At 41.2% G+C, this 14,646-nt stretch overlaps 1 protein-coding gene across 1 annotated transcript in view; it reads left to right on the forward strand.

Moving 5' to 3' along the window:
- SPATA16 (spermatogenesis associated 16) overlaps positions 1-14,646 on the forward strand; it is a gene marked incomplete at its 3' end in the record, with an annotated part of 79,274 nt that overhangs the window by 31,438 nt on the left and 33,190 nt on the right. The window contains exon 5 of the mRNA XM_009873959.1: positions 5,635-5,719. Within this exon, the coding sequence (XP_009872261.1) occupies positions 5,635-5,719 (85 nt within the window). The remainder of the gene's footprint in view (positions 1-5,634; positions 5,720-14,646) is intronic.

Genomic DNA, 14,646 nt, shown 5'->3' on the forward strand with positions numbered 1-14,646 from the left:
TAATATTTATAAAATCACAGAGTGGTTTGGGTTGGAAGAGAGCTTAAAGATCATCTAGTTCCAGACCCCCTGCCATGGAAAGGGACATCTATATTCTGGAGTTTTGTTTCTCTCTTGTCATCTAATGGTTTCGAAGTGTCTCTGTAATATCAAAGTAATGAGTTTACATTTATTTAGGATGTATAAAGATCTCTTTTAAATTATTTTGTTCACTTTTCAAATAGGGTAAATGCATTAAAATTACTACCTCTTACTTACTCGGGTTATAAACATCACTTTCCTTTCCTAATCTCAGAAGAAAATAAGAAGGGTCATCCAGAAGAGAGCAGTAGCTTATTTTGCATCCTGCGTCTCAGGTGCAACACTACTGTATTAAAGATCTCAAATACCCAGGTGTCTGCATTAGAGCTGATCTAAATGGAAACATTAAAGTTCCTGTTAGAGGGAAAAAATAGAGATACACTTACCCTTTCCCAAAGGTAGGTCTACACAGGATTAACAGCACATGGCAGTGGCTGAGGCCTTCTATTAGTACCACTTACTGCAGAGACAGGTGAGATCACTTGAAGTAGGGAGCAAAGGTAATTTTCTGCCACTTATCAGCCTCCTGGTCTTAGCAGCAATTGGGGCTGAATAGCACAGAAGAGGGAAAGTTACTCTAATGTGCATAGGCTGTGATTATTCCTAAGGCTCTGCCATCTACAGAGAAATTCTCCCCTTCCCATCAGGGCTGCCTTCTGCACAGCTCTAGGGGAGCACTCAATGATTGAGGAGTTGGCCTTGAGTCTTGCCCCCCTATTTTTTTCAGTATTTACAGTCATGAATGAACACACGGATGTTGAGCAACAACTCTGATTTCTTGTCTTCTTTGGAAATGTAACACTTTGGTGCACTCCAGAAAACTCTCTGTGTTTCTTACACCCTTACCATCTATTTTCTTGTCACAGACTTGCGCGGCTGCTGCAAAGGATGTGGCTGTACACTGGCTCTTAGTGTCAGCAGCTGTCATGCAGTAAAAGCTAGCTTTGACTCTTTTAGTACAAGCCCTATGCATGTCTGGAGATGAGCTGAGGGAGACAGTTTAGGATGTGTGGCATGCTCTTCATTTCGTGTACAGGAATATATCTTATTATTCTGCACCACCAAGTGGCCAGATTGAGCAGATATTGCAAGACAGCTTTGGATCCAGGCTTACCACATGAAACCAGATGAGTTTAGTTGTCTTATGGAAGCTCAGACTGGCCCGAACTAGCAATTAGGCGAAAACCCACAACATTTGAATATAAAGCCTTGTGTTTTGAAAGAAAGAAGTGCCACAATTCCTCTGACATCTCCTAAAGTGTTCCTGAAGTGGTATTGTCAAAACTACTTCTTTGGTGGCTGCACACCTGAAGTTCAGGCATGTACTTCAAATCACTAACTCAAAATTAGTGGATGGTCCTGTAAACTGGAAGCCAATATTTCTGAATACCAACCAAGTGGTTGTGTCAGCAGTAGGAACAGACGGCACATATCTTTTTTCCTTACCATTAGAGTTTAATCCCACTACCTTTAAAAAAAGTAAAAAATAATTTTAAAAAAAGGATGACATTTCATTCAGAAAAACCAGAGCGAAGTCTGTTGCTGGCCAACATCACTTGCCTCAGATATGCACATGGCGTAACAGCTGATCCCAGCTGATAACGTTACATTTCACATTTAATACAGAGAATTGATATTGGAACAGGGCAGGGAGTGCCCTCATTCTGTTTCTGGAAGCACCAGTTAACGTATTGGGAAATTTCTTCTTTCAAGGGCTTCTGCCTTCTGCTCTTCCCAAATCCCTGTTGGGGAGGGGAATTAATCCTGCCCATCCCTACCCTACTCAGCACAGAGCTTCTTTTTATCTGTGGAGTTCCAATGAACAATGAAGCAACTCAGCTTCATTCTCAAGACATATATTATCGCCATAAACCTTTAATAAAAATGCAGTCCTGCAGTATGCTCTAGACTTTTGTATGCTTCATTCCAACCTATAATTTTATGCATAAAATTGACTATAATTCACAATGGATGGCTAGTCTAGTCATTACAGATTCCCCTGTTGATCTGTATTTAGTGTTTTATCAGTCTGCAGATTGGAGCAATTCTTTTAATGTGAAAGCAGAAAAGAAGGTTACAGCTGGTTCTGCAACTAATTTTCAAACTTTTTTAAAACAGACACTGCATATATTTAGTACAGGTGAAAGTATAATACTCGACTAAACCAAACAAGAAGAGAGTGGAGTGATGTATATATATGAACAGAAATGGCAAGAATAATCTGAATTGCAGAGTTACTTATATAAGTGACTATTTCAGCTAAATTCTTTACCTGTTCTCCTGACTATTTCATCAGACAGAAGAAGGGAAGCTTTAGGGTCAGATCATTTGAATTCCAGCCCTCTTTTTGTTATATATTTTGTCTCAGTTTGGGGAAAATAAATTTCTCTTTTGTTGCTCAGTACACATAGGAAATGGAAGCATTTCATTGTAGAGTGTGAAAAATTATCGTAAATGAGTACATTTTAAAATGAAGAAGGGCTCTCCAAACAAAGAAGAAAACTTCCAGATAGCTGCATCACTGAAGGAAGGTTGGTCAGCTTTACTGGAATGCTGCTAGTCATGAAGCCATCAAAAAATAAATTAAAACAACTATGGTGTCTTGAGATGTTTGCACGCGATAGGCTTTCATGCTGCTGTAGGAGGGAGAAAAAGATGCTGATGAGTTGAGTCACTGGCTGAGAATCTTAAATAATGATTGTATAAATAGTATTTCCTTAAATAATATTTTACTTAAGTCTCATGGGCTCATCAGTCTCTTACTGAAAGTTGTTGTTACTTGGATTTCTATGGGTCACGTGGAGGGATGCTCCCTGGGAGCTTCCACCTCATTGCTTTATGCCTTTGTGTATTTGAGTTGGATCCAGGCCTTTAACCTGCCTAAATATCTCAATCTGTCTTTTGGTTTCTGAGAGTTTAGGTCCCTAAACATTTTTCGGTGTCCAGCCCTGTAACCACATTTAGACAGCATAATTTCACCTGCATCCTTGTCCTGGAAATTCATAGTTCTCTATTGCATGTGCCACTTTGGTTCTGTGAACTGAGCCTTGGATGCCTCCAAAGAAAACTCTCTGACATGGGCACGTCTGGGGTTGGACACAGGCCATACACATTGAGCCTTAATGCTCGTGTTTTTTTGAAAGTGGAGATTTTTAAGTCTCTCATAAGCCCTGAGGTCACGGCAGCAAGCATCAGTCCTGACCTGTGTGTGCTCCCTGATGGCCGAGGAACTGAGAAGTGAAATTGAGGTGGAGGCAGTCGAAAGGCTCGGCCGGGTTCTGTGTACGCACCTCTCTGTTCCTGAGGTAACGCGCAGCAGTACAGGAAAAATCTAACATGGATTAAAGCAGATGTTGAGAAACTAAACACGAACACGGGAAATGTAAGTGTACTTCTGATTATTCAAATTAGAACAAATTAAGAAGGAAGAATAATGAGGAAAGGCGTTTGTCTGGAGTGGAGCGATGCCTGGAGACCTCTGCCAGGAGCTGAGCAGCGTTGTGCTGAGCATGCTGCGAAGAATCAGCAAAAGATTGCTCCAGGAGGACTCACACGCCAAATAAGTTGAATATGATCATCCACGTTTTACAGCTGATGCTGAGAAACAGAAAAAGATGAAGCAACATGTTTGAGAATTTGCCCGGGACTCTGTGTACACCTCCACCTTTGGAGGCAGTGCCATGCTGGGAGAGCAGCGGGGCGGTGTTGAGGCTTAAGGATTTGCCAGCTTTCATCTTTGAAATGACAGCATTTGGGGAAGCATGTATCAGTAGGATCCCAAATTGCAAAGGACCACTTACAAATATCCTTCAACTCCAAAAAAGACAAGGCTTTAGTGTTTGAGAATTTCTCTAGATTTAGATTGAAAGCATCTTCTTTCTGACAAGGTGGTTGCAGGAGGCTCCCACCACCCACACACACTGCTGGCAGCTGGCTATTGCCATTGCCACAGCAGCTGGAGGCTTTCTAGACCACTTCCAGTAGACTAAAGGTACAGAATGACATGACATTCATTATCTTCCCTCAATTTTCTGTTGCATAGTTATTTCCCTTTTGTGCCTCAGGACACGGTGAAGTTCTTACCTCAAAACCATCACCAGGTCGAGCAGGCAAAGCCAAATGCTTTGCTCACCTTCATCCACAGGACCCATATGTCATTCCTGAGATTAACCCTGGCACCATTTGGAGTCAATGAGAGTTTTGCCAGTGATTTTCAAGGCAATGAGGATTTCATCCTTTGTTCATCCTGTGCCGGCTGGGCTAACGATGTTCAATTAGAAATTGCTCTTTGTTCTAGTGCAATCGAGAGGATTGTTGCCAGTGATTTGAATGAGCATTGGATAAAGCTTATGGCTAAATCCAATCCTTATGCAGAAACCCATGGATCCTACTGAATTGCTTTTCTTCCAGTGAAATTAATGGGAGCTGTATGAGAACATCTAAGGGAAGATTTAGTTCCTGTTTGTAACAATATGTTACCCCCTGATACTGGGCCTGCTTTGAAATGTTTATTGTTAAATCCGTGTATTTTTGGTTATATCTCATTAAGAACATAATACAGCCTTGGAAAGTACATTTTGAAAGGGTATTACAACAGGATTGGGATTACTGTTTGTGAGACACTTTTAACTAGGGGGAAATTTCAAATTCAATTTACAGTAATGTCAAAGCACAATTAATATATAGGCAATGATAACGGGAACATGCAGAAGTACACATTGATAGCACTACATCAACAAATAAACTTTTGGTGCTAGTAATTAGGTACACAAGATTATTATATGTTTAATTGACTAAAGTGACAATTTGGAATTACATCTAGTCACATTTAATTGGATTTGGAATCTCTAGAGGAAAGGAAACAGAGAGCAGTCGGGAGAGGCAGCCATAAAAGCAAACTGATTTTCTAAAGTCTGTTAAGATTCTACATTAAATCCGTTGCACAATAGTTTTTTAATATCCCTCAGCCTAGAAAGAGTAATGCAATGATTGTCACAGACAGTGGGAGTACTAAAGCATACTCAATTAGTTAGCAAGATAGCTGATTACTTTTAGTTTGGGTTGTTTTTAATAAGATATAGTTTAAACAAAGGTGAACTGTGTCTGAGTTTGCCACAGACAAGTGATATTTGCAGACTGCCAAGCTACAGGGTTATACGTGTTGATGCCATCCTAGAAGAAATGTACTCACATATCATCATCATGATGATGATGTATTTCACCCACAAATACTTTAAAGTAAAAAAAAAAAAAAAGAAAGAAAGAAAAAGAAAAGCCAGACTAAAATATTGTGCAGCAGTCATTAAATATTTGCTTGGAGAAAAATATGGAAAAGCTATTGAAAGAAAATGTAAGGCTGTTTGCTTGCAGATAGTTTAGCTAGCTAAAAAATAGTTACTAATGCTTGTCTTGAAGTTAGACAAAGACCGAGAGCTATGTGTAACCTTTTGATGCAAATCTCATGTTACCCTCTTTTAATACTACCTCCTTTAAATATTGCTATATACATCCTTCTCTCTCTCCACGCTCATTTATTCTGTTTTTTGTCATCAGGAGCGTCATGATTGCTGAATATATATACTGGCTGACAGGAGGCACTGAGCAGCGTACGAGCAATCTCATCAAACAGTATTGGGAGGTAAGAATTGATAGCCCGATGAGGAAGGAGGTGCCTATCTGACTATTAAGACCAAAATGAAGGATTACTGCTTAAAAGACTGCCGACAAAGGTAGCTTTTGGGCATATCAATCAACAGGACACTCTATAGTACTACTGTATTTATAATGAAGTAGATTTTCTTGGACTAATTTTAAGGGCAAAATTCAAGGTTGTTAACCCTTGGCTCATACTTCAATTTTATGGACTGCTATAAAATTTAATTCTGGGTACTGTATAGTCCCCAAAGCTATTTTTTTTGTGGAATCTTCCTACCTTAGTGACAATTCCTTTTGCCATTTGCATGTTACTAATACTCTGACACCTTTCCAAACTCCTCAACCAGAAGGGGAGTCAAAAAAAATGGCTGTAACTTATGGTCTCAGAGGAACCTAAAGTGCTCTGAGAAGGATGGCTGGGTAAGACCCCGGTCTGCAAAGATCACTTATGTGGGGACTAGACCATTGACTTCAACGAGACTCGTCTCCTGAGTGATACTTTTTGACATGGCTGTTCAGCCACATCAGCACAAATTTAACTTTAAGGGTACCCCTTCTGCTGAGGAGAGCTCTTACACAAACTTGGAGGTGAACAGACCCTAGAACCTTTGCTGGGAGAGGCTTGTCGCTGCGGGATCTTCTCCCTGCCAGGGGTGTCCCAGCCTTCACTCCACTGGTTTCATTGCAACCAAAGTGCATTTCAGGGGGAGTGCAGCTTTGGGACCTCACACGGCAGAAGACCTTTCTGCCTCCCAGAGTGGTCCTGGCCCTCAAGTCTTCCTTGTCCATACAGGGAATTTAATGATACTAGGAACAACATATATTCCTTGTGGTAAAACTTCAGAGTCTGACTCTGATCCTATTTATTTTGGGTTTATTCTGTGAGGGCATCTGTACTTCATGTAAAGTGGTGCAAAATACGTCTGACATAAGCCAGAATAATAGAGATCAGAATCTCATCTCTTATCTTTACTCCTGTGGTAAATTCTTCCTTTTTAAAACTATTATTAGTTGCATTCTTATTGGTAAAATGGAATAAATCTCAGTCCTGGGAGCTGCTGAATTTCAGTACTGCTGTGAGTGCAAAGTGCATCTCATTCAGAGAATTACCTACTGGGCTAGTGTTTGCAGTGCCTGTGAACTTTCTTATAGGCTTTCCAGCAGAGAATTTCTTCTGTACAGAACAGTTTGATTTTTTTTCCCCACTGGGTCAGACTCGTTTAAAATCAAACTCGTTTTATGAAGGGGTCATTTCTACAAATGGAGAATCTTTTTTTGTCTCTCAACACTGGCATCCATTGACTTCACCTTCTTGATGTCATGGACATGAAGCTTCAAAGAATAAACCTTTAAAGGAGGAGCTGTCTTAGCTGTCCTCTCCCCTGGGAGTTCAGACTGTCCTGCCATGTAACAGGGCTGACAAAGTGGCATGAAGGACAAGTTTCATCATGATGCCTCCTCGTGGAGCCTAAACCAGAAGCTGTGGTTGGGCTAAGGTGGGAATGAACCAGAATAAAAGTGGGGCTACTGAATCGCTTCCAGCCATTACCATCATCTTCTAGATAACAAGGGCCAAAGGAGTTTGGCCACGGTAGGACTCTGGTTCATCTCTGCTTCAGTCCAGACCTCAGAGCTCTTATTCCTTTGTGACAGAGAGTTCCTGCGTGGGCATCCCTGGACCCCCCATAGTATCAAGAGGCATCACCTTGTTGGTTTTGTACCCACTCCTCCTTTCTCTGAACCTGAGCTGCTGTCATCTTTGTCTGCAGAGGCTTTCAAATATCAGTAGAGATCTAACCACTTGTTGAATCCCCCGCCGAGCTCGATTTTCACTGGGGGACAGAGATTGCTCTGCAATTTTGTGGATTTTGTGCGTATGGCTTAGCGTGGGCTGGGCTAAGGATTCAGCGGTATGTCTGTGCTGACACACATGCAGCAGAGGCAGCTGGGTGCCCAGCACCACTCCCACTCAAGTTAATAGCCAGCACTTAAGAAACGTTGTTCATGAGGAGATATCCTCAGCACCAGTAACAACCTTTTCCTCCCTGAGCTGATGAGTTCTGTGCACTCAGCATCACGGGTGGTTTCAATGTCGTTAGAGCACACGGCGACAATTAGGCAGGATGATGGAGCATGTGACACTGTGCTGGGACTCTCCACCACAGAGAGACCAAGCAGAGGTAGCAAAGTCTTTTTTTATTAATATCCTCTCTTTTCCACGGCGTAAAGCTGGAAATAACTTGTCATGATTATACGTGCTCGTGTGCCTCTGTAACCAAAGCAACAGCTATTGATGCACGCTTTTCTTGCAAACTGCTCCTCTGCCCCAGAACTCGCTGGCGTTGGCTCACAACTGTGAGCAAATTTTTCTGAGGAGGAAGAGAATAGATGGCAAACAGGACGGTTTGTTTTTTACTTCTGTGAAGAAAGATTTTTAGATTAGATATGTCACTCTTTGCTTTGATCAGTGGGCCACGTATATAATCTTCTTGTGTGTCATTGAATACTTTTGTTTCTTCTTTTCATGGTTCTTTTAACTGTTGGAAAAGGCTTTTTCTCCTCACAGTCTGTCTTCTACTTCTTTCATAGTTCCAAGACATTGTACAGACCACTCGAATCCTTCAACTGACGTCTTTACCGCAAAAAAATTCAGGCCCTTAATTCACATCTGCAAACCTCTTTATTGTTTATCCTACTTCTAAAACAGTGTTTTTTTCTCTCCTGATCTATTCCTCATGCTCAGAGCAGTCTTTATCTTGTATCTCCTTTGGTTTTCTTCTCCTGATTTTGGTTTTATAGTTTCCTTTGAACTTCTATCTCTGACATCAACTGCCAGGAGTCCTCTTTCTTCAAAACTCTTCTTAAAATCCTCAAATCACTGCGCTCCTCATTATTAACTCTTACACATTTCTTCTTCAGCAGTAATCTGTTCCACGTGACTCTATGCCTCCTCTTAGGCACACTGCAAGGTTTGTACTGACAGATTTTTAAGGCCAGATGGGCTCATATTGATGAATTATCTGGCTTCCTGCACAAAACCAGCACAGAACTGCACCCTTATCTGCCTGCGTGGGTGCCAGAAGAGAAAAGCAGAGGCTGATTTTGAGAAAGCTACACAGTCCCCATTTAAACAGTTTAATAATAGAATATTTACCATAACCCATCTAATAGATAATTTGTTTCATGGTTGTCCCCCGGTTCTCCCCAGTTTACAAACTGGGATCTTACCTGTCCCGTGCAAATTTCCAGCAATTTATATTACGCATTCATCTCTGAAAGCTCGAAGATTCTTTAGTACTTGTCATCTTCACTCTGTATATGTACCTATGGATCATGATCAAAGCAACTTTAAATATTCTTTTTGATTAGCTTTTTGATTAGCTTTCTTTGATTATCCCCCTTACAGTAAATAATCTATTTCTGGATCTTCTGTACAGTGATGGGTAATATCTAATGCCCTGTGTTGGTTTTGAATATTAATGCCTGCCTTCCATTCTACTCTGAGATAAAGGTATTATGCTGATGAGAGGTGAAAAAGTAATTTGTAATGGGTAATATTGTTCAGTAAGTTAGACCTTTTTTTCTGCTCAAATCTTTTATTCCATGGATTGAAAGTATACATTCCAAGTTAACATATAATCAAATAGATGAGCTTTTTTTTTCATAACTCACTACAGAATATGTACTGGATGATTTGTATATTGGCTGTTAGATTAAAAATAGGCGAGTTAAATAGAGTTCATCTTAATAAATAATGTGAAAGTTATTAAATGTGTTATGGTAAATATCTTCAGAGTGGTTGCAGCAAGACAAAGTTTAAACTTGCTTATTACTATATTCATGTAAGCTTCCTAGCATTTATTTTCAGCAATGCAATTTCTCAGCTGGTAATAGAAAAACAAGCAATAGATTTGAGATATTTCATCCATAGAAAGAGTCTCTCTCCAAACTTTCCCGTTTTACTCACACCTTTGTAAACTCTTTCCACTGGCACTCTTCATGGATACAAAAAAATCACATTGACATACAATGTCAAAAAAGCCCAACGTTGTCGAACATGAACTTTGCAAATATCTTGAAAGTCATGGCCTGAATTCACTAATATCCAGCACAGACATCTTAGTATAAAGTGCCTTTGTTACCTAATTTATAAACATCTAAGGCTTAACTCATTAGTACACTATTAATTTAATTGCTCATATTATTCCATTGTGAAAACCACATGGCCTATTTTATCCTGAAGTTTGGCTCTAGCATCCATTATGTATTTATATCCAAAGTCAAACCCATCTAGCCAATGTCTTAACACTAAGTGCCATGCACCAGCAAGAGATAGTTGCAGAAGCTAAAAGAACCTCAGGAAGGCGTTTCAAAGCCTGTAGGTTCGTATCTCTGTGCCTCCACAATCATCTGCACTAAAAGCTTCAATTCCATAACATAGCCAACGTCAATTTGCTACAGCTCAAATGGAGATCTTCAATTTGCATTTGAGTAAGCCGGGCTTTCAGCTTTAGTTCTAGTTCAACCCCAGCATTTTGGCCAAGATTTCAGCTGCCACCGAGCTGTCTTAGCGCATTGAAAATGCCGACCCTGTGACGGCCGCACACGGAGATCACAAACTTGTGTTTCGGAGAGTATTTCTGACATTTAAACTCCATGTCGCAGAGAAAGCTTCCAGTAGCACAAGTGTTGGCTGACACAGAGGTTTGGGTATTCGTACATTTACTCTGCTCTCTTGTTGCTGTTGCAAACATCGTGTGCTTCCGTTTCAAAAACCTGATCTGTTGCAAGCACGGAGCAATGAACACATCACACAATAAAGCAAATGATAACCCAGCCCTGCAAGGTGGCTGAACACCCACCGTGCAGCCGCAAACACTGTCAGCTCCTTTAGAGCTCAGCTTTATCTCACACCTTGCGGGGTGACAATCCAAGGCAAGACAGTTAAAAGGAAGAAAGCCTCAGTAGCCAAAACCTCTTTGGCAGTCTCAGCTGGTGACAGGGCCCATCAGCAGCCCTACGTGCTCACGCTTGACCCGTGTCCTGCTCGGGAGCCTGAGATTTCCAGGCTGGCAACGGCAGGGATGTTTTGCAGTCCTCCTAATGGAGTGACTGATAGGAGCTGACAGGCAGCCTCTCTGGGCAGCCTGGCCATCATGTCACGGAGAAAATGTATTTCTCATTAATTCTTGAGGCTATTTTAGCCGATCATGCTGTGCCACACTTCAGCACAGAAAAGCCCTTTCTTTAATCAAATCTGGGGGAGAGATCCCATCGAGGTCAATGACTGTAGTGTGCACTGGCAGTGTGTCTGCTATGTATAAGCCTAGATCACCTCAGAGGTCTGTGGAGTTTGTTGCTGCTTTAAGAGTTAATTTTTCTTTTTCATGCCAGAAAAGAAATAACATTTCTCTTATACTTCTTTGTAAAAAACAATAGGTAATCCTCCCTCTTCTGTATCTAAGACCATTTTGAAGGACAAGCCTTGAAGCCCTGGGCTTTTAATTTTCTGGTGGAAAATTAGGATATAATGACTATCCTCATTCTGCACATTAGAAGAACAAAAAAATTTTGATCTGTAAGCAGGAAGATCGGTTCATTCTTAAGACACTGTACTGGTATCTAAACGATCTCAGTGCAGCTTCTGACAAGTTCATGGGTTTCCTATGTTTGCACTGCATCATGGCTGAAGCAACTGGTTAAAGTTAAAATTATTAACATTTTTTTAGGGTAGAATGAGCCTCTTCCCATAATAGGGATTCAGATTGGTCTGGCTTTGGAATACACTAGTTGTAAGATATAACTCTCAGCTGCAAAAAATCAGCTTCATTCTGCTCTCAGGTACGCTAGCAAAAATATGGAGTAATTGAAAACAGGATTGAGCAGGCAAATAAAATAACATAACAGAGAGTTTCTATCATCTTGAAACTGATTTAGGAGCTCTTTATTGCTGTTGTTATTGCTAATATTTCCATTCCAGAAACAATTCTACATGTACAAAACCAAGGAATTTAACATTTTTCTTATATTCTTTCTTCTTTAATAATATCTACCTCCACATATCTTCTACCTACTTCTATTTTTCTGGTACCAGATCATTCATGTAGAATAATTGTTGCTTGAATCATATTTACATGCTAAGAGAAGTTATTAGTTTAAATGTCACAATTATTGAAACAGATGGATTAATTGTCTCTAATTTCAGGAAAGACGGATTTATTTAATACCAGCTGAGTGTAATAGGCAACACATACCTTGCTGCAGTTGGTAGCTGTTGAAATCCCAATACAAAGCAAAATATCAACCCAATTAAGGTTTTAACTGTTAACAGAGGCCCATAAATCATGTCTGAAAGATGATCAACAGGAACAACCTGGCGGTCAAACTCCAGACAATTTTAAAAAAAAAAAACCTACAGGGAAGCTCAAAAGTAATGGGCGTATTTCACAAGTGGAATTTTCAATTCATTCTGGCTTTCACTGGGCTGCACAGCAGAGCTTTAAGATTTCCAAAAGAAGCCTGAGAAATCAACATAGAAAACCAGTGATTTTGTGCTGTTCTCAGGCCCTTATTGTTCCCTCAAGTTGCAAAGGTCCTTAAGAAGTTACATGTTCATTATTGCCTTCCTTTTCTTTGTATACCATCTCCTTTCTTTGGGGAGATGGAGCTACAGGCAGGCGTTTGTGCTGTTCCTGGGATCATTACTGGATATGTGGCTTTCCGTCTGCACAGCTGCGCTTGAAGGACTACAGAGGACATCACACAAAAAGCGATAAAGTCGCTTTTCAGAAACATCTCTATACACAGGCAACTTGTCTTCTACTAAATTAGCAGCCATTCAGCCACATAAAGTAGTTTGCTATTGCAATGGCACCGGCATGATTTTTCACTGCCCCTTTGAACAGCGCTGTCCATTTTACAGGCTAACCACATCAGTCACCACCTCTGGCTGTCTGATTCATCTCTTCACATTTAAGTCAAGTTCCCAAAAGATGTTGAGCTCAGTGCTAGGAAGGACTGACATCTTCAGTTAGTTTCTGCGTTGCAGTTTTCTTTTTCTTTCTTTTTTTGTTCTCCCCCTCCTCTGGGGCTAAAATCCCTGAACACCGCCTAAAGTGAGCACCCCACCTTTTCCCTAGGAGTACTTCTTTGCCAGGATCACTCCCTGTCTCTCAAGCACTTGCCTGAATCACCAGATGAATGCGGCATCCAGGTGTGGGTCAGTCGAACACTCCACGATGCTCAGCCTTTAGCTTGGCCTCTCTGATGTCTCTCTGAGCCCAGGCTACCCAAGCTGTTCAACGGAACATAGTATATAATCACCTTCCAGGGGAATAAAATAAAAACCCTACTGTTTAAACTGTGACCCATTCCTGACATGGTAGGAATCGTCCAGAGCTGACCCAACACCTGCTGAGGACTTGTGGTGGCAAAAGACTTCTCCCAGCGCTGGGAGGGCAGTCGCAGTGAGCTGGGCTTGCTCCCCTGGACCTGCATTGCTCATATTGCAGCATCTCGGGGAGTCACAAGGTCCCAGCTGGGGCAGGGGCAGGTGGCCCAGGCCAGGAGCCACCTCTGCAGGGATGCTCAGAGCCAGAGCTCCTACCCAGCACTGATAACACGTGGTTACAACCACTGGCAGCCAACCATAATCCCAGCAGTGACGGGCTCATCTTGCCGTGCTCTGGATCAGCCTTGCAAAGCAAACATAGCCTCTGCTTCATTGGGCTCAGAGTTGCTCCACCGTAGCAAAAAGAAACAAACCTGAAATCTTTTACATTTAGTCCCATACTGAGGTGAAAGAGTAGGAAATTTTTTACAATGAGGGTGGTGAAACACTGGAACAGGTTGCCTAGAGGGGTGGTAGAAGCCCCATCCCTGGAAACGCTCGAGGTCAGATGGGACGAGGCTCTGAGCAACCTGACCTAGTTGATGATGTCCCTGCTGACTGGAGGGGGTTGGACTAGATGACTTCTAAAGGTCCCTTCCATGTCAAAACAGTTCATGATTCTATGATCGTCAGCTGGTAGCAAGTGATACAAGAGTTGAGGACTCCCATGACACTCTCCCAGCACGAGTTTGTGGGAGCGGAGGACCTGCTTCTTGGGCAAAAAACTTCCTGAACCAGAGCTGCATTTCCACATTTGTGCTCCTGCTTTCCCACCTGCCAGCATCACGGGCAGGCAGTTTCAAGAGCAGCCTCCAGCCTTTTCCATACTTGCTGTATTCCAGGGTCTTTCTTTAATGAAGAGTTATCTCTTTGGAAGGATATAAAGCATAGATTTCTTTTCTCCCAAAACATAAAGCAATACATATTAGAGTATTGAACGGATCTTGAAGCCTAAGGTAACCCATCTGCAATACCTCTGCCTTTCAGAAGTCAGCAGAATACACGGATCTATCGCTGTGGTGCTCTGTAAATCCGCTTTCAAAACATACTGCATACAGAATAACTCACAGAAACTTAAATACGTTAATAACTTAAGAACCTAAATAAGCTGATGCCTGATGTGACCTACATTAATGGGGAGGCATTACATGGCAGATAAGCAGAAAGTTCTCATCTATTGTATAAAACATGATTAATTCATACCATAAACATAGTGAGAAAAGGATATGCTCTGGCATTCTGTCTACTTATTTTTCCCGCAGAAAAAAAAAAAAAATTAAATAAATAAAAATTATGTAAGAAGATCATGCTGGTGAGAAGATATTCATATCACAACAGCAACAGACTTAGACTGCCAGATAGTTCTTTATGGTTGGTATAGAGAAAAGTGCATAGGTTGCACCGCAGTGCCCCCATAATTCTAACTACCAGCCTAAGAGTGGAAGCAGTTCATAGAAGAGGCTAATGGCTTTACCCTGACTGATATCATTGCATTAATAAAAATCATCAATAAAAGCATC

Source organism: Apaloderma vittatum, unplaced genomic scaffold, assembly GCF_000703405.1.
Source record: "Apaloderma vittatum isolate BGI_N311 unplaced genomic scaffold, ASM70340v1 scaffold18097, whole genome shotgun sequence".
In the NCBI taxonomy this organism is placed as follows: domain Eukaryota; kingdom Metazoa; phylum Chordata; class Aves; order Trogoniformes; family Trogonidae; genus Apaloderma; species Apaloderma vittatum.